The sequence below is a fragment of the Puma concolor genome, chromosome D4, assembly GCF_028749965.1.
Source record: "Puma concolor isolate L17-30 chromosome D4, mPumCon1.1.hap2, whole genome shotgun sequence".
Classification (NCBI taxonomy): Eukaryota; Metazoa; Chordata; class Mammalia; order Carnivora; family Felidae; genus Puma; species Puma concolor.
In genome coordinates, this window is record NC_141679.1 from 72,520,162 (window position 1) to 72,543,357 (window position 23,196).

General features: G+C 40.6%; 1 protein-coding gene across 4 annotated transcripts in view; it reads right to left on the reverse strand.

The window, feature by feature from the left end:
• Positions 1–23,196, reverse strand: part of ECPAS (Ecm29 proteasome adaptor and scaffold) — a 107,967-nt gene that overhangs the window by 16,524 nt on the left and 68,247 nt on the right. For all 4 annotated transcript variants that reach the window (XM_086683702.1, XM_086683701.1, XM_086683699.1 and 1 more), the window contains 14 exons: positions 21,906–22,029; positions 16,790–16,935; positions 16,325–16,379; positions 15,394–15,508; positions 14,623–14,691; positions 11,494–11,611; positions 11,043–11,210; positions 8,234–8,313; positions 7,523–7,628; positions 6,708–6,755; positions 5,526–5,647; positions 3,505–3,655; positions 2,504–2,569; positions 1,008–1,097 (listed from right to left, as the gene is read on the reverse strand). In XM_086683702.1, coding sequence (XP_086539828.1) covers positions 1,008–1,097; positions 2,504–2,569; positions 3,505–3,655; positions 5,526–5,647; positions 6,708–6,755; positions 7,523–7,628; positions 8,234–8,313; positions 11,043–11,210; positions 11,494–11,611; positions 14,623–14,691; positions 15,394–15,508; positions 16,325–16,379; positions 16,790–16,935; positions 21,906–22,029 — 1,458 coding nt within the window. The remainder of the gene's footprint in view (positions 1–1,007; positions 1,098–2,503; positions 2,570–3,504; positions 3,656–5,525; positions 5,648–6,707; positions 6,756–7,522; positions 7,629–8,233; positions 8,314–11,042; positions 11,211–11,493; positions 11,612–14,622; positions 14,692–15,393; positions 15,509–16,324; positions 16,380–16,789; positions 16,936–21,905; positions 22,030–23,196) is intronic.

Below are 23,196 nucleotides of genomic sequence, written 5' to 3' on the forward strand. Positions count from 1 at the left end.
AGGTGTCAATGATTTAAAGATGAGAAATATATGAAGCCTAACAGCCCCTGCAGGATTCAATCTGGAAAGAGGAAGGTCCTTATTTTAAATTAGCAAAGCAAAGATCTTTTTCAAGGCTTTCAGTAGGAAGATGTGTGTTCTCACATACATTGCAAGAAAGAAAGAAAACTGGTACAGTCTTTCAGGAGGGTAACATGTCCTCTTGGCCACCCTGGTTCTAACATTTTCAGTTCTAAGAATTTAACCAAAGGAAATAGCTTCAGATGTGTCCAAAGACATTCATCACAGTGCTTTGTTTAATATCAAAAAGGCTGAAATCAGATGTTCCTTGAGGGACTGAAGTAGATGATGCTACAGCCACACAACAGAGTACCCTATGGTCATTAAAGAGGATGCTATAGAAGACACAGGCCCGGAAAAGAGAGTGGAAGAAAACACTGTGAAACATTAACAGCAATCACCTCTGCATGTAAACTTAGTGGACAATCTTTAACTTCCTCCTGATCTATAAATGGTAAAATTTTTAAATGCAAGCAGTATTACTTTTGCCAGGAGAAAAAAAAATCTGAGTTGTTTGTTTTGAAAGTGTGGGGACTGGGTCTGATCCTTGAAAGATCTTAAACAGGAAGACATTTTTCTAACCAGACACCTGCTGGCCCCTGTGAAAATACTAATCACCACCTAAAACTGCCGTGCCTCGATATCTAGAAGCATTTCCATTAATAACTGATCATGATGAGGACCCAGAGAGCATGTACATGGCAATCAGGGAACAGAAATGATTCCACTAAAAAAAGCAAGATACAATTTATTGGATAAGGCACATGTTTTATATTCTGAGTTACAGGTTTTAACTTATTAGTGCAACCATAGAAACAAAATAGTTAATATAAGATATTCTTAAGTGTTACAGAGAACTATAAATTTCAGTATGATAGCTGTTACATTTTTGTGGCCCAAACTAATGAAGATGAAAATTCCTCTTGTGAAAAAATACACTTACTTACCTTAGTTCCGAGACCCACACCACTTCTGATCAATTCACATAATCTAGGAACTAGCTCACCCAGCACCGACACATCAAGATACTGCAGGCACTTTGGGAAAAGAATAAACACAAAGTTAACCTCAGAAAATGATGAAGTCAATACCACATCAATTAAAACTGCCATGTCAAATATGTTACCTGCTGGATTTGACATGAAGTTGAAAATTGCTGGTTTGATTTTGCACTGATTTCAACGTAAAAACCACCACTGTACTACAAGCAGAAAAACCATTTACCAGTGGGTCAACAATAAAAACAAAACAAGAGGCACCTAGGTGGCTACGTCGGTTGAGCGTTCAGCTCTTGATCTCAGGCTCAGGTCATGATCTTGCTGTTGGTGAGATCGACCCCCACATCAGGCTCTGCACTGACAGGGCAGAGCCTGCTTGAGATTTTCTCTCTCCCTCTCTCTGCCCCTCCCCCGGCTCAGGTGCTCTCTCAAAATAAATAAACTTTAAAAAAAATAATAAATGTTTAAAAAAATAAAAATAAAAGCAAAACAAAAATAACAAAAAAAAACATTTACTTACTACAGGAGAAAATGAATTATGATTACCCAAAAAGAAAGGATTTCTCTGGGCCTATCTTCCTCTTTCCCAATTCATGTTCAGTGTAAAACACATGAATTGGCTTCAGGGGGCCTGCCCAACCAAACCATCTTATTAAAGTCAACTTCTTAGGTGAATACTATGTTTTAAAAATGCAATGACACACATTCTATTATAAATGAGCGTATCTGTAAGGTATTTGCTAACCGTTTCTATTTATTTAAGATTTCTTTTCCCCTCAATAATCCAATTAAGACATAATATCCTTAGACCAAAATTTGGTGATAGTCCCCCCATAAGCACTAAAGAATATCTTCTTCTCTTGTCCAGCCTTGCGCTCTGCTTAGCGAAACAACTTCCAGTAGCTCACAATTTGTCAGTTAAGCACTCCAGTGTTTGCATAGCAGAGCTGGCTCTAGACTTTAGTGACCCCTAATCCCAGACTCTAGGATCTTTAGAATTTAGAACCTCAGTGCCAAGCAGCTCTTTTCTGCAAATCCCTTTCCACGACCAAAACATTTCAGCACTGCTTCAGTTCTCTTTCCCTCTCTTTCATGCCGCCTACCTTTACTGAACCTCCAGCTTACACCTTCCTAGGTCCTCCCAAGGACAATGCTCAGGCAGAGACAACTATCTGAATCTTTCTAAACAGGCAGGCCAAAATAAATACACATTTGAGGGATCTTTTAATATAACACAAATTTGAACTAATGGATGTTGGTATTTAGAAAATGATTTATTCCACTTAGCAATCTAGAAGAAGAAGAAAAAACTATACTAAGAAAAAACTAGAGTCACAATAGGTGCTTGACTCACCCCTTAAATCTCTACATCACTTGATGGACCCTGAAGACTGAAAAATTACACTCTAAGGTAGCCAAACATTGCTATTACATTAGGCACTGACCATGTTGATTGTTTCCATCATGGGAGAGGATTTGGCAGCACTAAGTCGAGCACTATCCATCGCAGCCTGAGAACACAAATTCAAGTCACTCAGCACATACAATTAATTAAGAAGAACCCCTACACACACACACCCATAAAAGGGCTTTGTTTCTAGAGGAAATTTTCAAAGATTTATAATACATAGATAAAGGAACAGGCACAACCTTTGATGCTGCATAATCTGACAAAAATCTGCAATCACCTCACTATAAAATATGACACACACATTAAAAAGAACGAAGTAGCTCTATCTACAGATATGATGTATTGTCAATAACAAAAAGAAAGTTGTAGAACAACATTCATCGTCTATTTTCAAATTCGTGTGCTTGTTTGTGTTTGTAGGCTATGACTACAAAGGAATTTCAAAACAGACCCAGGAAACCACTGAGAGTGGGTACCCTCAGGAAGTGATACTATACCAGCAAGGGAGAGGGGGCTCCTAGGGGATTACTGTCTACCCTTCTGCATTATTTTTTCACAGCAAATGTTTCACCTACAATTTTTAAAAAACTTTGATCAGTCTAGGCACCTACAGTATATCTGAAGAGCAGAATAATTTTGGACTATGCCCAAGTCTAGATACAAATCCTCTGTTCTTATAAGGGCAGGAGTGGTCCACAGAAGGACTCTGAAGGTGTGGAACCCACCCCTTAAAAAAAAAAACGAAACATGTACAAAAAACTGTGTTATATAAACATAAATCCATTTTTTAATGGAAGTGCTAGCTTTCATCCAATTCACAAAATAGTACATGAGCACTCCTCATACACCCTCCCACCCCTCCAAAAAACACACTGCATGTAGTCACAGGAGTTGAGTTATTTCAAGAGTGATGAAGGTATCATTTGAGTCATGGAGTTGTCTAGGAACACCAGAAAGACTGTTCAGACAGAACTCAGGACCTTAACAAGGCTTTTCCTCCTTGACCATGACCAACATGTCTTGTTGTCAACTCACCTTTTCTTGGTCTGTAGCCCGGAGGCTCAAATAATTGAGAACTTGGGGTTCCAACACACTTAAGGATTCCAACAGAGCTGGGATGAGTTTTGGTGCATGTGGTTTCAACATGGCTCCTGCACTTTTGCTAATCTTCACAAGGGTGTTAATGCTACAGACACACAGAACACAACTCCTAAGTCCTTTTAACAAAAGCAAGAAGCTCTACAAATCTAATCATGGGGACATTCTGTAGTTTATTGCATTCAGGAATACATTCGCCTGGTTAGAGTCTGGTCCTAACACTACCTTTTTCCTTTTTATTATAGAAATTTTTGAGCATATGTGAAAGAAGAAAAGAATCGTAAATGAAATCCTACATATTCTCTACCTGGTTCAACAACCAGCAACTTTTGGCCAATTTTGTTTCATTTATACCTCCTCCATACACACAAGCACACTTCCCCTCTCCGACATCATATTACTTTCAAGTATCTCCTAACTAAACTTCAGTATGTGTCCCTAAAAGACAAGGATCCTTCACTACAACCAAAATACCATTTTCAAGCTTAGAAAATATTAATAATATTTTTCACATAATCTGATATCCAAATTTCCCTGTTTCACAAGTGTCTTTAAGAGTTGGTTTGTTGCTGGGGTACCTGAGTGGCTCAGTCAGTTAAGTGTTCCAATTCTTGATCTTGGCTCAGGTCATGATCTCATTGTTTGTGAGATCAAGCCCCACATCTGGCTCTGCATTAATAACGCAAAGCCTGCTTAGGATTCTCTCTCCCTCTCTCTGCCTCTCCCTTGTTCTCTCAAAATAATTAAACTTAAAAAAAAAAAAAAAGTTGGTTTGTTGGAATTGGATCCAGAGCCCACCCACCCATTGCAATTTACTGCATTTCCCAAATCCTTTTTAACAGTATCGTCCCTACCCTTTTTTTTATAATCTGTTCTCATCAATTGTATTCCAATGGTGTCATTTAACATGCTCCTCTGTCCCCTGTACAGATCTGCAGGCTACATCAGGTTCAATTTTTTTTTTAATACGAATCTTTCACAGGTGGTGGTGTACATGTCCTATTCCATCACATCAGGATGCATGTAATGTCTGCTTGTCTTTTTTTTTTTAATATAATTTATTGTCAAATTGGTTTATATACAACACCCAGTGCTCATCCCAACCAGTGCCCTCCTCATTGCTTGTCTTTTTTTGTGAAGAGTTATCAGTGGATTCAAGTTTGGTTGACCTAACCATTCAGTTAGTTTCCCATCAGCCTTTCACCAGTGGAGTTAGAAGCTACTAATGATCATTACCGCAGATTATCTTACAGAGAATAGCAAAATGGTAATATCTTAATTTTATAATTCCCTTGCCTTTGTCATGCAAAATCTTTAAAAAAAAAAAAAAAAACTCCCTTCAGCTATTTTATTATTAGTAGTATGAAACAGTTATTATAAGTATGGTACTATGCTGGTAGTATTAATTTGATCTAATTTTAAGACTGAACTAAAATGACAGATAAAATTCCTAGATAGGAGTCTAGTTTAAAAATAAAAAAACAATACAACTAGAATCGTTCACCATTGAATTTTACAAAATAGCCATATATGTCTAAACATGTGAGTGCATTTTTTTAGTAATTCATTGTTGCAGGTGGTACAGTTTATTTTAAAGCTAGTAATCTGCGAAATATTAACTAAATGATATAACCAATAACTCCCAAGGACCTGTGACATAACAGAAATGTGTGCCTGCTGGGGGCAGAGGCTGATGGCAACACAGTAAGATACCTAACTCAAGGTCAAGGCAGAACGGCAGAATGCCGGTCCAAAGCAAGGTCCCCATGAGAATGTCTGTTTCTGCAAAAATGGTCTACCTCACAACTTTTCACAAATGCTCTTCGGTCACCTCAATAGGCTATCCTCAACTCATTTCTCCATACTCTAAGAATCTAACATTCAGAGACACACTATTTCTGCTGAATGGCTAGGAACTAAGTAAATCCAATATATTCATTTAATCAGCGGATTCACACCTGAGGGCTCGAACTTCTGTCACAGGGCTCATCATTCCTTTGTCCAGAAGGCAAGGCAGAAGGACAGCGATGGTTCTCTGGCCAGCCGCTCCTTTGGCAGGGTCACACATTTTCACACAAACCTCACATACACAGAGTGTGGAAATTAGTGACAATGACCTCTTACCCAGTAAAGCATTCCTCTAACAAAATATTTCCCATAGCCACAGAAAAGAGTAAGTTAATCAACTTTCCATGATACTTTGGGGAGAAACAGGAAAGAGTCCTCTGTCTGCCAGTAACTAAAAGGAATTGGGTAATGCTTCCACTCTCTAAGCTTTGGCTTTCTCAGGCCAACAGGAAACAGTCGAAAATAAAATGAGAAAATGTGTAAGAAAGCACTTTGCAGAAGGCTTAAGGTATTAGCATCATCATCAATAACTTTGGGTGGCAGCATAACACAGTGGTCAGGAACACAAATGAGAAATAAGAAATACCTGTTTTAGGGGCGCCTGGGTGGCTCAGTTGGTTAAGTGTCCGACTCTTGATCTCGGCTCAGGTCATGAGCTCATGGGTTTGTGAGATTGAGCCTCGCACCGGGCTCTCAGCACACAGCACAGAGCCTGCTTGGGATTCTCTCTCTCTCCCTTTCTCTCTAACCCTCCCCCGCTCAGTCACACATATGCTCTCTAAATTAAATAAATAAATAGAAACATCTGGATTTAAAACCTGGTTTTACTACTTACTACTTACATGTAACCTATGGCAAGGTTTACATAGCTAGAATGTAGAAGTCCCTGAAATACCACAAAATCAAGTTCAAGTAAGAAACTTATTTCAAAAAGCCTGGCAACCTCGTAAATGTGCAAGGAAGATTAACACATAACCATAGCAATAGTAAGAGACAAGACAGATGCTGCTTGATCTACAAGGGTCCAGTGAAAGTCACATCTTATGTAAAGGCCCAGAGAAGCTGACCACAGAAAGAGATCAGACAGAGACTTTGTCACAACTACTAGTATTCTAGTATAATGGCACCCAGTTTCTCATTCACTCTAAGAACTGTGAACTAGAACATGAAGCCAATTACTTCATGTCACTGCAACTCAATGTCAACTTATATGACAAAAAAGAAGTCACTGTTGTCCTGGTCTCAGAAAACCCTGCCCCACCTCATCCTCGAGATAAGATAGGAGTTTTCACCTTGCTTAGGGTTTTCAGGGCTAGTTCTGCAGCTTTCCGTACAGATTCCTAAAAATGAGGAAAAGTATGGCATGATACAGATTCGTTTCATTCTCATCCACCCCACAATGTGTACTTAACTGCCCCCGACTCTATACAGATTAGTGAAAAATCCTACTTTCGATACCAGGTAAAAATAGTGTTTCACTAGGCTCCCTGTCCATCAAGGAACATAACAGCATATATTCCTTGAATTAGGAAGGACCTATTGTGACCTTGCAAAAACATGGCTATTATAAGTATAACAGTTTAGAAGCTAAATGTATTATTAACACAAACATATAGATATCTATGTGAGGATTCTGGAAGACTTTTAAAAGTCTGTAATGAATAAAGCAAAAAGAAAGGTAAAACTGAAGTACCTAATTCTAATGGTGAGATATCCCAAGTATTTAAAATTTGAATCACTTAGGAAAAATTCAAAAGAATTAGTCCCATTATTTGGGAGTGACTGATCCAATTTATAAAACTGATCAAGTAGAGGTAGTCTGGATTATTTCCAAACTGTTATTTATCCTAATCAACAGCATCATTAAATCTCTATTGAAAGAAAGTCAGACTGTAGCCACTTTTTTTTTTTTTTTTTAAAGTCAATTCAATTTAGATCTAAGGATATCCACCCTCGTAACTTCACAGACACATCAAGACTGAAACTTCGGGAAGAAATTGTAGTCTCTTAAAACTGTCTGGAGTGAGTTGTGAAACACCTAACATATGTACTTTAACAATCCATTTACACCTATTCCATGAATAAATGCAGACTATTTCTATAATACCTTGATATCATCTTGTACCCGGAAAAGAGTTTCCCAAATTTCTGGAAGTTTATCAATGATGTCATCTAGGGGTCTTCCTCTCAATAAATCATTCAGAGCTAAACAGCTGAAAAGAAACAATTTGGTTTTAAAATATAAGATCAAGGTAGTTCAATCTTCTACTATGAAACAGTCCTACCAAACAAGAATAGGGATTGTGCCTGTATTTCCAGTTCCTACCCCCTCACTGCTGGACAGCAATACCTATTCTCTCCCTAGTTCCGCACACACCACAGGCATGTGACATTTGCACTCATCAAATGTCTGTGTCCCACAACTATAATACAACCTCTTTGAGAGGATACATCACTTTTTAGTTACCAGTGTATCCCTACGTGGGTAGCAAAGTGAAAGGACACAGCAGGCACTGAATAAATCATATAAATACATAAATAAATGATGCCCTACAAAGTCTTGACAGTGCCAATTTAACAAGTGATCTTCTTTAATGTCATACTTCTGTAAACTAAGACAAGTTAGAAACACCACTAACTAGAGGGTTTTTTTTTGAGTTTTAAATAGTTAAACATAGATTGTCTAACCCAACCAAAAATATGCTTTTTAGTAACATGAATTTATTCCTTTTGCAAAAGTATAAAGCTTGGAAACCTGAAGAAAAAAAAAAAAAAGTCACTTCTATTTGACTAGTCTTATATTTCCAAAAAATGGTACCTAGATTCTCGAACTCGCCACATATTGCTGGTAAGGTTCTTAACCAGATCTTGAAGAATTTCCTTCAAATATTTATCCACCTAATGAAAGAAAAAGGTAAGATTTAAAATGTGAAATTCATCCACAGATTATTAACCTCTCAACCATACTGACCACATCCCTGAAGGTCACAGCCTAAGTGTCTCTAGGCTTCTCAGTCTACAAGTCTCTCCCCACTCTGCTTGTTGCCAGCTACCAGAACGATCATTCAAAAATGCAAACTTGATTCTGAATACGTGAATAAAGTCCAGCCACTGGGACACGGATACAAAGCCCTCTGTGACCGATCTAGCTCCAAAGGTATCGTGTGCCATCTCGCCCTTATTCCTTAGTACATACTACCTCTCGCTACAATCCCCTTCCATGTCTTGCTTGCCTGGCTAATTCCTACTTGTCATTCAAGATTCAAATCAGGCATCACCTTTGCAGAGAAGACCGGCTACTCTCCTCTGACTTCCCACAGCACCTTGTTAGGCACGGCATATCAGACTGTAAACAACTACGCTGCTTCATCACACTGAGACCTCAAAGACAGGGACAGGGTCTCACTTGTCTTCGCTTCCCTGGTACAGTGTCTGGCACATAAAGACAGATTATGACTGCTCAGATTGAAAGGTGAGTTCAATCTTTTATGCCTGTTTTATTTGATATATTTGGTAATAACCAACCGATGATAGACTCAGTTTTTATACTGATCCAAAGAATCTCAAAACTATGGCTTTTCCACTTTTACTCTTGTAGGTAGAAGAGGTTTTGTTACCCTCCTTTACCCATAAAAAATCCAAGACAGACGTGAATAACTCACCTATGATTTAACAAGCTGACATCTTCCAATGTCCACCTCTAAACATTCTATATCACCTTTTGCTTATAAGGAGATGATACATCTCAAGAGCCTCAGCCTGTGCCTTGGACTCAGATCTGTAAAGCCAACTGGCCTATTAGATCTTGACTGACCCAGGGATGCCAAATACTCTCCTAGAGCCTTCAAAGCTGAATCCTCAAGTGCCTATCACCATGAACAGGAGCACACTCAACCTGATACCAAACTGAGGAAGAGGAAAAGGCCACAACATGTGCAGGGACTAACTCCTTTAGTTAACTTTAAATAAAGGATTTAACCCAAAATGGCACAATCCAATTTTTTTTTAATTGGTTGCTTATTAAATGAAGGAAGGCAAAGAAAAGAGAAAGATGATACCCTGTTAATCAGGAAAGAATTAGGGAAAGAAGAGAATGGATTCAAGGGATACTTTGGATGCAGAATCAGCAGAATTTGCTACTGGATTCAACTGTGTGTAGGGGCAAGACAGACAAAAAACCAAGATGATACCAAGTTTCTTGGCATGGGTAAATGGATAAATGCTGACAAGAGAGGGGAAAGTTTGTTTTTTTAAGTCTTGTTCTGGACTTCTTAAGTCTAAGGTATCTTGAAACAATATCCAAGTGATGACGTCAAGAAGGCATTTGGATGTGCAAGTCAGAAACGCAAGTCGTGTCTCGGCCAAAATTATAAGATGGGGAACCATCACAACAAAGATGACATTTGTATCCACTGGAACTGATGAGCTCATTTAGGAAAATAAAGTTGAGAGTAAAAGGTACTCAGAGGCAAGCCCTGATAAATCCTAATATCTAAAAGTGAAATTGTGGGGCGCCTGGGTGGTTTGGTCAGTAAGCGTCCGACTTTGGCTCAGGTCATGATCTCACGGTCCGTGAGTTCGAGCCCCACGTCGGGCTCTGTGCTGACAGCTCAGAGCCTGGAGCCTGTTTCAGATTCTGTGTCTCCCTCTTTCTCTGACCCTCCCCCGTTCATGCTCTGTCTCTCTCTGTCTCAAAAATAAATAAACGTTAAAAAAAAAATTAAAAGTGAAACTGAGTATGAGAAGCAGCCAGATAACAGAAATACAAGAGAGAAAACCATACTTGGCATTTGCCTGTTTCCTTGTCTATCTTCTCAATGAAGTGCACTCCTTGAAGGCAGGAACTATTATGACCTGTTCTCTACTGCATCACCAGTACCTACACACTGTTCTATTTGTGTGAATACACTGCCATTTCCTTAGCCAGCCACCCCATGGACATTTAGATTGTTTCAATTTTTAAGACTGTAATAAATGTTGCCACGAGCATCTTTGATACATTGAAAGATGAAAGAAAGCTCATTTGTTTAAACAAGCATACAAACATAGGGACACTTGTACCCCAATGTTTATAGCAACACTCTCAACAATAGCCAAACTATGGAAAGAGCCCAAATATCCATCAACTGATGAATGGATAAAGAAATTGTGGTTTATATACACAATGGAGTACTACGTGGCAATGAGAAAGAATGAAATATGGCCCTTTGTAGCAACATGGATGGAACTGGAGAGTGTGATGCTAAGTGAAATAAGCCATACAGAGAAAGACAGATACCATATGTTTTCACTCTTATGTGGATCCTGAGAAACTTAACAGAAACCCATGGGGGAGGGGAAGGGGGAAAAAAAAAAGGTTAGAGTGGGAGAGAGTCAAAGCATAAGAGACTCTTAAAAACTGAGAACAAACTGAGGGTTGATGGGGGGTGGGAGGGTGGGGAGGGTGGGTGATGGGTATTGAGGAGGGCACCTTTTGGGATGAGCACTGGGTGTTGTATGGAAACCAATTTGACAATAAACTTCATATATTGAAAGAAAATAAAAATAAAAAAAAAATAAACAAGCATACGAAGTAGAAAGAAAGATGAGCACTGGGCAATCTTAGACAAGGGTTCACAGATACTTGCCGTTGATTTGTCAGTGACCAGTGCATTCCAAATACTTGTCATGGCCTGTCGAATGCCCAGGTTGGGATCAAACTGATAACGATAAAGACGAGGAACTAGCTGAGGCAGAAAAGGAGCCAGCTGCTCTCCAGCTCTGGTGGCAATCACATTAAAACCAAAAGCAGCACCCTAGAAAAATAAAAAGATGAAGTGACTCAGATACATCTACTGTGGTAAAATATTAATACATTAAATATATAAAGATCACAAAATTACCCCTCCCAAACTTGTCCCTGAATACAGCCTGATTTATTGGTGTCCCAGCTTTACCAATGAGCCTGGGTGGTGGCCTGGCTCTCTCTCATCCCAGATTCTTACAAAATACATTGCATATCAATTGCCACTTCCTGCCAACGTAGCAGGTTTGGTTTTGGAAGTAAAAAGTAAAAACCATCCAGTGATAGGAACTTACCTTCCTAGAGTTCCACATTGCGTGATGGTTGGCTAAATTCATAAATTTATACACCAGATCTGGCTGACTAAGATCACTTGCCAGAGAACAAAGCTCCTTGTAAGTAGAAAGGCCCTGGCTTGGAAACAAACAAACACAAAGCATACGATAATGTATTTCTCTGCCTTCAGCCCAGTAAAAATTACTTCACCAATATTAGTAGGACATTTTAAAATTGTTTTCAATCTCATCACCACTGAGGCAGAGAACCAGGGTGAGAGGAATATACAAGTCACCTGGTTCAATTATCGACAATGCCAGATAAATGACCTGAAGACCCCTGTGACTCCCATGGGGGCGGAGCCCTCACCACCTCAGGAGGCGGGTAACACTTCGTTACATTGTGCAACAATCTCTCAGAATCATTAAAGTCACTTAAAGACAACTTCTATCATCCCTAAGCCTTTTCTAAGCTACAGCAGCCCATCTTTTCTTAGTTTTTTTTTAATTCCCGTTAGTTAACACACAGTGAGTGTTATGTGCACTAATATAGTGAGTCAACAGTTCCATACAACACCCTGTGCTCATCACAGCCAGTGCGCCCCTTGAGCCCATCACCTATTTCACCCGTCACCCCACCCAACTCCCCTCTGGTAAACATCAGTCTGCTCTCTAGAGTTAAGAGTCTGTTTTTTGGTTTTCCTCTCTTTTTCCCCCTATGATCTTTGCTTTGTTTCTTAAATTCCACATATAAATGAAATCACATGGTATCTTTCTCTAACTTATTTCATTTAGCATTATACTCTTTAGCTCCATCCATTTCACTACAAATGGCAAGATTTCATTCTTTTTTACAGCTGAATAATATTCCATTGCATATATATGCCACATCTTCTTTATCCATTCATCTACCTCAGCGGACACTTGGGCTGCTTCCCTATCTTGGCTATTGTATATAGTGCTGCTATAAACATAGGAGTGCATGCATCGCTTTGCATTATTATTTTTGTATTCTTTGGTAAATACCTAGGAATGTAATTGCTGGACCATAATTCTATTTTTAACTTTTTGAGGAACCTCCATACTGTTCTCCAGTGGCTGCACTATTTTGCATTCCCACCAATGGTGCACGAGGGTTTCTTATTCTCCACATCCTTGCCAGCACTGCTGTTTCTTGTGTTGTTGATTTTAGCCATTTTGACAGGTATGAGATGGTATCTCATTTTAGTTCTGATTTGCATTTCCCTGATGATTAGTGGCGTTTGAGCATCTCTTCACATGTCTGTTGACCATCTGTGTATGTCTTCTTCAGAGAAATGTCTATTCACATCTTTTAATTGGATTATTTGGTTTTTGGGTGTTATCAGTTCTTTATACATGTTGGATACTAACCCTTTATTAAATATGTCATTTACCAAGTATCTTCTCCCATTCTACGGGTTCCTTTTAGTTTTGCTGATTGCTTCCTCTGCTGTGTAGAAATTGTTTATTTCAATATAGTCCCAATAGTTTATTTTTGCTTTGGATTCTCTTGCCTCAGCAGACATATCTAGAAAGAAATTGCTACAGCTGATGTCAAAAAGGTCACTGCCTGTGTTTTCTTCCAGGATTTTTATTGTTTCAGGTCTCACATTTGTGACTTTAACCCATTTTGACTTTATTTTTCTGTCCGGTGTAAGAAAGTGGTCCAGTTTTCTTAACACCATTTGTTGAAGAGATTGTCTTTTTCCACTGGATATGTTTTCCTGCTTTGTCAAAGATTAACTGACTACATAATTATGGGTTTCTGGACTTTCTATTCTGTTTCATTGATCTATGTGTCTATTTTCGTGCCAGTACCGTACTGTTTTGATGACTACAACTTTATACTATAACTTGAAGTCTAGAATTGTGATGCCTCCAGCTTTGCTTTTCTTTTTCAAGACTGCTTTGGCTATGCAGGGTCTTCTGAGATTCCATACAAATTGTAGTACTGCAGCACCCCAATCTTGATAACTTCTTTTGAGTCTTGTTAACTTTCCTCTGAACAAATAACATTTACTCAAAGACCCGATTATTTGTGTTACTCTGTGAAAAGAGCACTTTTTCAGAAAAAAGTCTACAGGGAGGGTAAGTGGGACAAAAATAACTTTCAAGGGGTGTCTGGGTGCCTTGGTTAGCTTCCGACTCTTGATCTCGGCTCAGGTCATGATCTCACTGGTTGTGAGACTGAGTCCCAAGTCAGGCTCTGTGCTGATAGTGCAGAGCCTGCTTGGGATTCTCACTCTCCCTCTCTGCCCCTCCCCTGATAGTGCTCACTCACTCTCTCAAGATAAATAAACTTAAAAAAAAAAAATTACTTTCAATGTGGAAACAGTGAGCTATGGGAGAAAGTCAAGGACAGAACAAACAACTGGTTTCTCGTGTTGTAGACAACACTGAAACAGGGCTCTGTGTGATGTCACAGCAAGGCCCAGCCAGCTGAGCAGTCTGACCTGAGGGTTTTCTGAGGAAAAGCAGCAGCGTAACCACAATGAAATAATGATAAGACAAAAAGAGGGTAAAGCTCTAGGAACTAATCTGAAATGCTAACTTGGTAGACCCCACAATACCAAGTAGAGTTGCTCCCCCCAAAAAACGAAATGCAGTGGATGCCAAGCTGTGCTGCCAGACCCCTCCTCAGGACTCAGCCGCCCGGGAGCTAACAGAACTGCCCTCAGTGCAAGGTCAGGTCCTTCTCCAGAGAGGCCCACCACTGATGCCTAGTCACCGAGGGGATTTAAAGTCTAATGAGAGGATGTAAAGGCCTGGCCCCTCAAAGCAGGACAGCTCTGAAGGGCCAGCCCAGCCCATCTCCAGAGCTCAGGATCTGCTTAAGTATTAGCAGCAGGTCAGCTCCTCCTTGGGCCACCAACCCTCTCTCCTGCCTCATTGCTCCCACAGGTGATAAGGCTGGGGCACTCTTCATTTCAGGTTCCAGCAGACAAACCTCCACCTCACAGTCTGTTTCCCAAGAACCTCAAGCTGAGACACTACACTTTCTCCACAGACGTTTTCTTCTTCCATTAACATACAACATTTCCTAGGAAGGTGGGAATCAGCGTTGTGAGCGCTCTATTGACAAGACTAAAGGTGTTTATGATGAACAATCAATGCATTTGGCACACTTACCCATCGGGTGTTTTGCCAAGGCTTCCCCCTTGAAATACCACTGTCTCTCCAGAAACTTCATGTTTCGCTCTAAAGCAGTACAATAAGACTTGAAATTAGCCTCAATTTTTTCATACCAATGAAATTTTTTCATTCAACTAACTGATTCATTTCCTCTATAAACTGATAACATCAAATTCCACAGCAAGAATCTACCATGTGCAAGATGTAAAAGTCACCTAAATCCTTTCCAATAAGCCTAAGAATTTTGTAAAATGAACTCTAGGATGAACAAAGAGACATAAAAGACATCCCACGTCAAGTTAAACTGCATTAAATGTGGTCACCCATTAAAAACTATCCTCCCTGTAAGGAAGGCGACATAAAGCAGTGACCAATTACAAGAATGATCGCCCCTCTCATCCTCTTCACAGATCAAGCTACGAAAGACATGCAAGCTTCCTCTCCACATCTTCATGTTCATTTAGTCAACAGCAATTATGGTATTTTTGTAATCCGATGCTTTGATTGTCCGAGAGCATTCAACTTTCAAAGCCCAACCTACTGGCATGTTTCTGAACAGTAGTTTGGTTTCTTTCACTTTACTGTCTAAAAGGATACACTGAGTAATTAAACTACTCTCCACTGCAGAACAATCCCTGACGTGCAATCTACAAGAGCTTAATAAACAGGAACACCAAAAGCTGACGTTTCCTTCTTCCACTGCATATTCTCAGTATGTGCAAAATTTGCTGTACATGTTTAAATGTGAAATGTTCAAGTTCACTGTACCTTTTGCCAGTCATGAGTGTCTCTACAAGTGTTGAAACCAATTCCTGTTGATCTTGTTCATTGCCCAGTTCATACACCAACCCAAGACCTTTTGAGGCAACATCTTGGCTAAGTTCTGCACACAAGTCAGACAGAATAGTATTACTTTAAGAGAAATTTGTCTTCTGGCCATCACTAGATTTTTTAAAAAGCTGTAACAGAAATCCAAAATAATATCAAAGTAAAGATATGAAAACATCATCAATCTGCTTATTTTGTTAAAACATACTAAATCATCTCAGGGGACATGGCACCAAAAAAGTCCCTGTAAAGGAGAACTACATTCACAAGAGTCAATTCACAAGCCAAGTCCACACTGCTGGGCCTGGGCATGCAGGCACTGTGAGAGAGGATCAGGGCGCTACAAGGCATACTCATGCGAAGTACAACAGCCTCATGGGATTTCAACACATCCACGTCCGATGTTTTTTAAATGAAAAGTCAATACGAGACCCTATTATATTGAAACAATTTCTAAAACAGAGCTACTTATTTCAATGTCTAACACGTTCACCCTCCCCTGGCTTACATCACAAAGTGGAAAGGAATCAGAAGTAAAAGAAAGCGATTGTTTATAAGTACTATCATTGAGGCCTCAGCTCCATTTTTAATTTTTTTTTATTTTAAATAAACTCTATGCCACACATAGGGTATCAACTCACAACCCCAAGACCCAGAGTTGCATGCTCTACTGACTGAGCCTGCCAGGTGCCCCAAGGCCTCAGCTCCATTTTTAAATGCAAAACTGAAGAACATGATCTAATTAATCAAATCAGTCAATAAGAATCGACTTTCCTTTGTCCCTCTTTTATGCTCATTAATCTAGATTTTTTCAAAATTTAAAATACAAGTTTACTGAAGTTTGGCAATCAAATATTTACCAATAACCTACCATCGTTTTCTGACAAAACGGAAACAAATGCACTCTGAATTTCCTTCAGGTGAGACTGAAAGAAGAAGAAAGGAGTTTAGAATACAAACTCTACCTCTTGGTAGATAAGGGAGGGTAAGAATCTTTTCTCAGCGTACACAACACCTTGTTAGAGTCTTCCAACCCCAGGCAGCCACATTACCTATTATGTTATGCTCTGGTCTCTGAAGGCAGCCAAATTACCTGAAGGCTGGACCACTTCTCAGCCTCCCTATCCTTACCATTTGACTTTATACCTTCAAGTTTAGAATCATCTTCTAGCTGATATAGATCAGGCTGTCATCTTTCATGTACAGCTTATTTCAAAATATCTGTTATCAGTTTGTGGCCCTCCCCTTCATACACTTTTCTTCCTACCACCTTTCAATTATAAATATTTCATAAACAATTTCCAAAGGTGCTGAGCACATGTATAGCATGGCTTACCTTCACTTCTTTATGGGTACTTAGCTTCCTCACAAGGGAAAGGAGCCAGATGCAGGCCGCTTGCCTCACGTGTGGGTTGGGGCTGACAATATGTTTATTTAAGATCACATCCAACACCCAGGGGACCACATCATTCACTTTGGCTCCTGAGGGGAAAAAAAGGAATGATAGAAGTAATTAAAATAATTAAATAGAGTTTCCTGAAAAATTAAATTTTAATATTTATTCAACACAAGAAGCTTATAACATATAAATATCTGAATGACTAAGGTGTTTAAGTTGTTGAAAGAATTTTGGTAATCATCTACTTCAGAACCCAACATAAGCTAAATAAACCTTCAAAGGTACTCTGGTAACTTTAGCTCCCTAGAACGAAAACTTATTCCTACTACGGGGGAGGCTATGTAGGTGTAAGGGGCAGGGGGCATATGGAAAATTTCTGTATCTTCCTCTTAATTTTGCTGTGAATCTAAACCTTCTCTTAAAAAATTAAGCCAATTTAAACAAAAATTATCCCTACTCTCTCTGGTCTTAGCAATTTTTCCTTCTCTACCACATCTTTTCCATCTCTCATCTAAAAACTGACACACAAACAAAACTCTTCAGACTTGACTTTCCTCCTCTAGCTACTCGTGCCTTTTTTTCTTCTCCTTTATTACTTCAGAGTCTTTGGACATTTCTGGCCAGCAAGTGTGTTGCAGGCCCATTCTGTGCACTGCAGCATGTTCAGCAGCTTGCTGGCCTCCCCTCTCTAGAGACCAGCCGCACCCGCCCTGTCCAGTGTCCAGACATTACCAAATGTCCCCCACGGGGTAAAATCTCCCTCTTACAGTCAAGAATCACTGCTTTTCATTAAAACCTTTCAAGTAGTTGTCTATACTCAATAGTCTAAGTTTTTCTCTCCTCTTTTTTTGAACCCACTCCAAATCAGCCTTTTACCTTCTCCACTCCACAGAAATTCTTATAAAAGTCACCAATTACCATCCTGTTGCTAAGTTCAATGATCACTTGTCAGTGTTCATCTTAATTGATCTCTCAGCAGTGTGAGACCTGGCTGATCCCCATCCCAGTCCTTTCCCTCCCCTCTACATAGATTTTCTTCACTTCCCTTCCAGGGCCCCCTACTTCAGGCCACTTCTTCTCAGTGTCCTTCCCTGAATTCTCCTCATCTACTGAAACTCGGAACTCTGGGGACCCCAGGGCTTGGCTGTTAGATCTCTTCTCCTTTCTACTTACCCCTCAGCGATTACACATAACACATGGCTTTAAAAACTATCTTTACATGATACTCCCAAATATTTTCCAAACTGTGACTCCTCAAAATGCCATACTCATATATCCAACTGACTTCCAGATATGTCCATGAAGATACTGGTTACAACTCACCTATGGGGGCATTGGGGCATTCCAACACTGAGAGGGAGGAGTGAGAAGAAGAGTCAGAAAAGCAGATTTCTCCCTGCACCCACCACGTCTGTATCTCCCACAGCCCCCCATCTTAGTTAAATGGCAATTCCATTCTTTCAGCTACTCACATCAAAACCTCCGAGGTCATCCCTGACTCCTCTCACTCTTCACATCCATCCCAGTAAAGTCCCCATCCTCTCTCACCTGGAATACTGCCAGAGCCTCCTAACTATTCTCCTTGCTCTGCCCTGGCCCTGCTCCAGACTACTTTCAACAAAATACAAATGACTGAGTGACTGAGTGAGTGCGTGAGTGACTGACTGACTGACTTATTTATTTATTTACTTTTAATGTTTGTTTATTTTTGAGAGAGAGAGCCTGAGTGTGAGGAGGGGAGGAGAAAGTGAGAGAGAGAGACGGGAGACAGAATCCAAAGCAGAATCCAGGCTCTGCGCTGCCAGCACAGAGCCTGACATGGGGCTTGAACTCACAAACCGCAGTTTTATGACCTGAGCTGAACTTGGATGCTTAACCCACTTGAGCCACCAAGGTGCCCCAAAATGACCCTTTTAAAATGTAGTCAGACCATGGCCCTCCTATAACCGCTTCCTATTAAGACCCCCACGGTAGCCTACAAAGCCCCTCTATGTTATCTCTTACTCCCCGTTCCCTCATACACTCTACTCCAGTCCCACTGACCTCAAACATACTCATGCTTCAGGGCCTTGCTTGCAATTGCTACTCCTTCTGCCTCCAATGCTCTTCTGTTTCAGGTCTTCACTTTAATGACACCTCCCTGAGAGCAGGTGCCCCGTGCACTCTCAATTCCTACCCAAATTTTATCTACCACTTTCTCTGCTATACTTCCCTCCATAGCACTTGTCACCATTTAGCATGTTGTGTGTTTCTCTTATTTGCTTTTTGCCAACTCCCCCACTTAATATAAAGCTCTGTAAGAGCAGGATTTTCAGCTACCCAGGAAACTGGATAGAAACAGTGTTACTTTTAATTGAGATAGGGACTAAAGAGAGAATAGTTTTGGGAAATAAAGAGGGCAAACGGTTTGGGAAGCCAACAGGAGGAAGAGGTGATTTCAGAGTCAGGCATCTAGCTACAGTGGAGCCTAGGGGACCTGTGTATGGACACACCTAATGGAAATATAGTTCTGGAGTACAACACAATGGTTCTAGGATGAGCTATCCATTTGGGGGCCATCAACATATACTGGAGTGAGTGAACTGGGACATCCCAGCACAGTGAGGAGTATGCAGGAACAAGACCAGTGAAGGACAACGAGAAGAGGTCAGAGGTAAGGAAGAAACACAGGCAAACACAGTCTTGCAAAACCTAGGTGAAAAATGTTCCAAGAAAGTGCTGGGGATATGGTAAAGGACTGGGTGAAAATGCAAACCAACCGGACCAAAAAGAAAGGAGAATACAGGTAAGACAAGATTTCAGAAAGAAGGAAATGGTTAGAAGAAGACCCTAGAATGATAACATTCCTAAGGGGGAAAAAAAAAAGCAAGCCAGAATAGGACTCCCACAAAGCCAACAAAAGGCCTGAAAAAGGTAGAGCTCTATTAGGGGACATCCCCCTCTTCATAGGAATTCAGATACAGAAAGAAGCAGGTGCAGGGGCGCCTGAGTGGCTCGGGCGGTTGAGCGTCCGACTTCGGTTTAGGTCATGATCTCATGGTTCATGGGTTCGAGCCCTGCATTGGGCTCCGTGCTGACAGCTCAGAGCTTGGAGCCTGCTTCCGATTCTGTGTTTCCCCCTCTCTCTGCTCCTCCCCTCCTTGCACTCTGTCTCTCTCTCTCTGTCTCTCTCTCTCTCTCTCAAAAATAAATAAACATTAAAAAAAAAAAAAGACAGAGGCAGGTGCTATTAATTCCTCACTGGTCACATAAATCTAGTTCTCAGGGATGCCTGCATGGCGGCTCAGTTGGTTAAGTGTCTGTCTCGAAATTTCAGCTCAGCTCATCCATGACCTCACAGTCATGAGATCGAGCCCTGCATCGGGCTCTCCACTGTGCATTGGGATCTGTGCTGCACGTCGAGCCTGCTTGGAATCCACTCTCTCCCCTTCCTTCTGCCCCTCCCCCATGCATTCTCTCTCTCATTCAATAAATAAATCTAGGTCTCAGAGGCAAATACAATCTCTCCTTTACCTTCCCAAAACCACAATTCCAGCTATCTGTAGGTCTGCCACCTAAGCAGCTGCAATCACCAAGTAAACAAGCTCTGATTAGATTCCCACACTGCTCCAGGTACTGTGTTACATGCTTGAGATGCTAAGATGGCTAAGACCTAGGCCCTAAGTGGCTTCTCCAGTACTGTATCTTCTATTCAAAGCAAGATCAGTACACTACAACAAAAGACATCAAAAAAGCTGAGTAGCACTCAGAGGAGAATGACAAACATGCATGATCAAAATTCAGGTCGAAAAGTCATCATTACCCACTTCACAGGATTTTATGCTCTCCTTTCCCTAAACACACAAAGATGGAGCAAACCTTAACACTTGATGGACAATTTAACTGAGACTCTTTTGGATGAGCAAAGAGCCAAGCCAACCAAAGAACAAATTCTTCCAAGAAGAGCATGAGACATAGGAAGTTTGTAAGTCTGAAGACGGGCATAGGTACCTATTAATCTTCATTTGCTTAAGTCACTACAGAGAAATGCATGGATCAGAAACATGGCTTTTACAGCAGATCTGCTCTTCCGCGTCATGAGCCCTCACTACTATCAAGCCTCCAACATCACCCCTCATGTGCAAACTCCGAGTTTCTACTTCCAGTCTGGTTGCCTGTTAACAACCGTCACTTCCCTTCCTTTAGTATCTTCTCCCCTTTATAGACAATCCTCCTTACCTGGCCTCATACCCACTGAGAGAAGCCTCAGAGAATTAGCCCTATCAGCTTCTGTCAAGTTATAGCTCTCCTAATTAGATAGCAAGTGAAAGTATATCTTTCCATTCCCTTTACATTTCTTTATGGTGGTTAACAAACAGGTGAACACGGAAGTATGCAAAAATGCAAAATGCAAAACTAGTGTATTCATGATAAAATACAATTCATAATGCAACAATTACCATGAAAACACTACCATTTCCTTAACCGAGAAGATAACATATAAAACATCAGGTGACTTTTCTTTTGTTTTTATGACTAAAAATATATTTCAGTATCTGAAACAGAATTCATTTTCAATTCCAAACTGAAATCGAACCACAAGACGTATGAAACCATAGTATCTATGACACGTAGTCGGAAACCACACCCTCCCTCTCCTGCATAGTCACTGAAAGCCAGTGACCCTCCGGGCAGAGAGGTACATGGAACACCAACAGAAGACCCTGAGGTTTCATTATGTGATAAAGGATTAAGGGACACACAGCTTGGCAATGTAACTGTGTTGCGACTTCTGAAACTGGCTAAATACCTCAACCCTCCAGAAAAGAGCCTAAGCTTGAAGGTACAACATAGCGAATTCCTTTGCTTGCCAAAGGACTAAACAAAGAAGTTCTTGTTCATTTTGTGTTCACTCTCCTTTAACCAACTATTTTTCTTGACTGAACCAAAATGATATAAATATTTTTATAAAAAGTTAAAATGGAACGCATACATCTTTTCTTTTGCTTCAAATGTGCAAACAAGAACAGAAAGGGTTACTGGATTCTGAAGGGATGAACTGCAGGTACCGTACCAGCAGGGGGAGTATACTCCTCTTCAGTCACCAGCCAGGCATCGCGGGCAGCCACAGAGCTCGTTCCTACGGCAGCACTGGTGATGGCCTCCCCGATCGTGAACTGCAGCTCTATCTGCTTGGCCTGCATGGAAGGAAACAAAAGCCGCAAATCGGCGAGAACATTTCCCAAAGACGTCTATCTCCACACAAAGGCTGTTTGGTATCAACCCTGTCAACGTGCTTTGTTTTTACGCTTTTTACTGGATTGCTCTCACCTAACCTGGTGGCTCACAGGGGAGGGGTGGGGAGGGGAGGGAACGGAGAATGTAGAGAATGACCTCAACACCACACTGCACTCTTCACCCTCAGCAGAGAACCACTAAGCAGGGATTTTTAACTGCTGGAAGAGTGATACCAGTAACTTTGGGGAAAAGGGCACGGACTGTGAAGCCACACAGATCTCGGGGCAAATTCTAATCTGTCTCTCACTAGCCACACAGGCATATTTAAACTCTGAGTCTCAACTTTGTGTATAATGCGGGCATAAGACCATCACCTGCCTCATCAGGCTGCAAGGAGGGAATGACGGTAATATGTTTAAGGTTTCCAGAGGATCCTCATGTGCGGTAACTGCACTACAAACAGCAGCCATTACAATGTATTAATTCATTAGCACCTCCCTCTTTGCACTCCTGAATTACATGGTGTCTGCAAGTTACTCTCCAGTGGTTCAGAAAAAAAAAAAGAATGATAAAGCAAATGTGATAAAATGTGAAATTTTGGTGTATCTAGATGAAGGGTATATGGGAGTTCTTTATATCATTCTTACACTGCACTGTAAGTTTGAAATTGTTTCAAAAATCAAACATTAAAAAAATTCTATACAGTATATACTCAAATTTTTTTAATTTGGTTTAGAAATTTTGACACATTTCACAAGCATGAATCACTGCACTGACAACATGGAATTGGGCCTGTCTTAGCTCCCTTCAGCATTTTTCTGTTTACTGTAAACTGGAAAAGAGCTAAGAATGTGGGGACTAAGAAGAGAATGAAGAACAGAGGGTCCCCGTGAGGAGCATGGAAATAGCGACGTTTGGGAGAACTTGGCACACAGACCAGTGTAGCCATTCCTAAGCTCAATCAACTAAATGCTCTGGTCTCGGTGGGGTGTCAAGTGCTGAGAGCTTCTGACTCTGAGGAAAAAGAATTTCAGGACTTCAGTTCTACAGCTTTCCTGGTCAAAAGCTGCTTTGGCAATTCTAAGCAGAGAAAAGGTATCTCAACACAGAGGATCCCATAGTAAGGA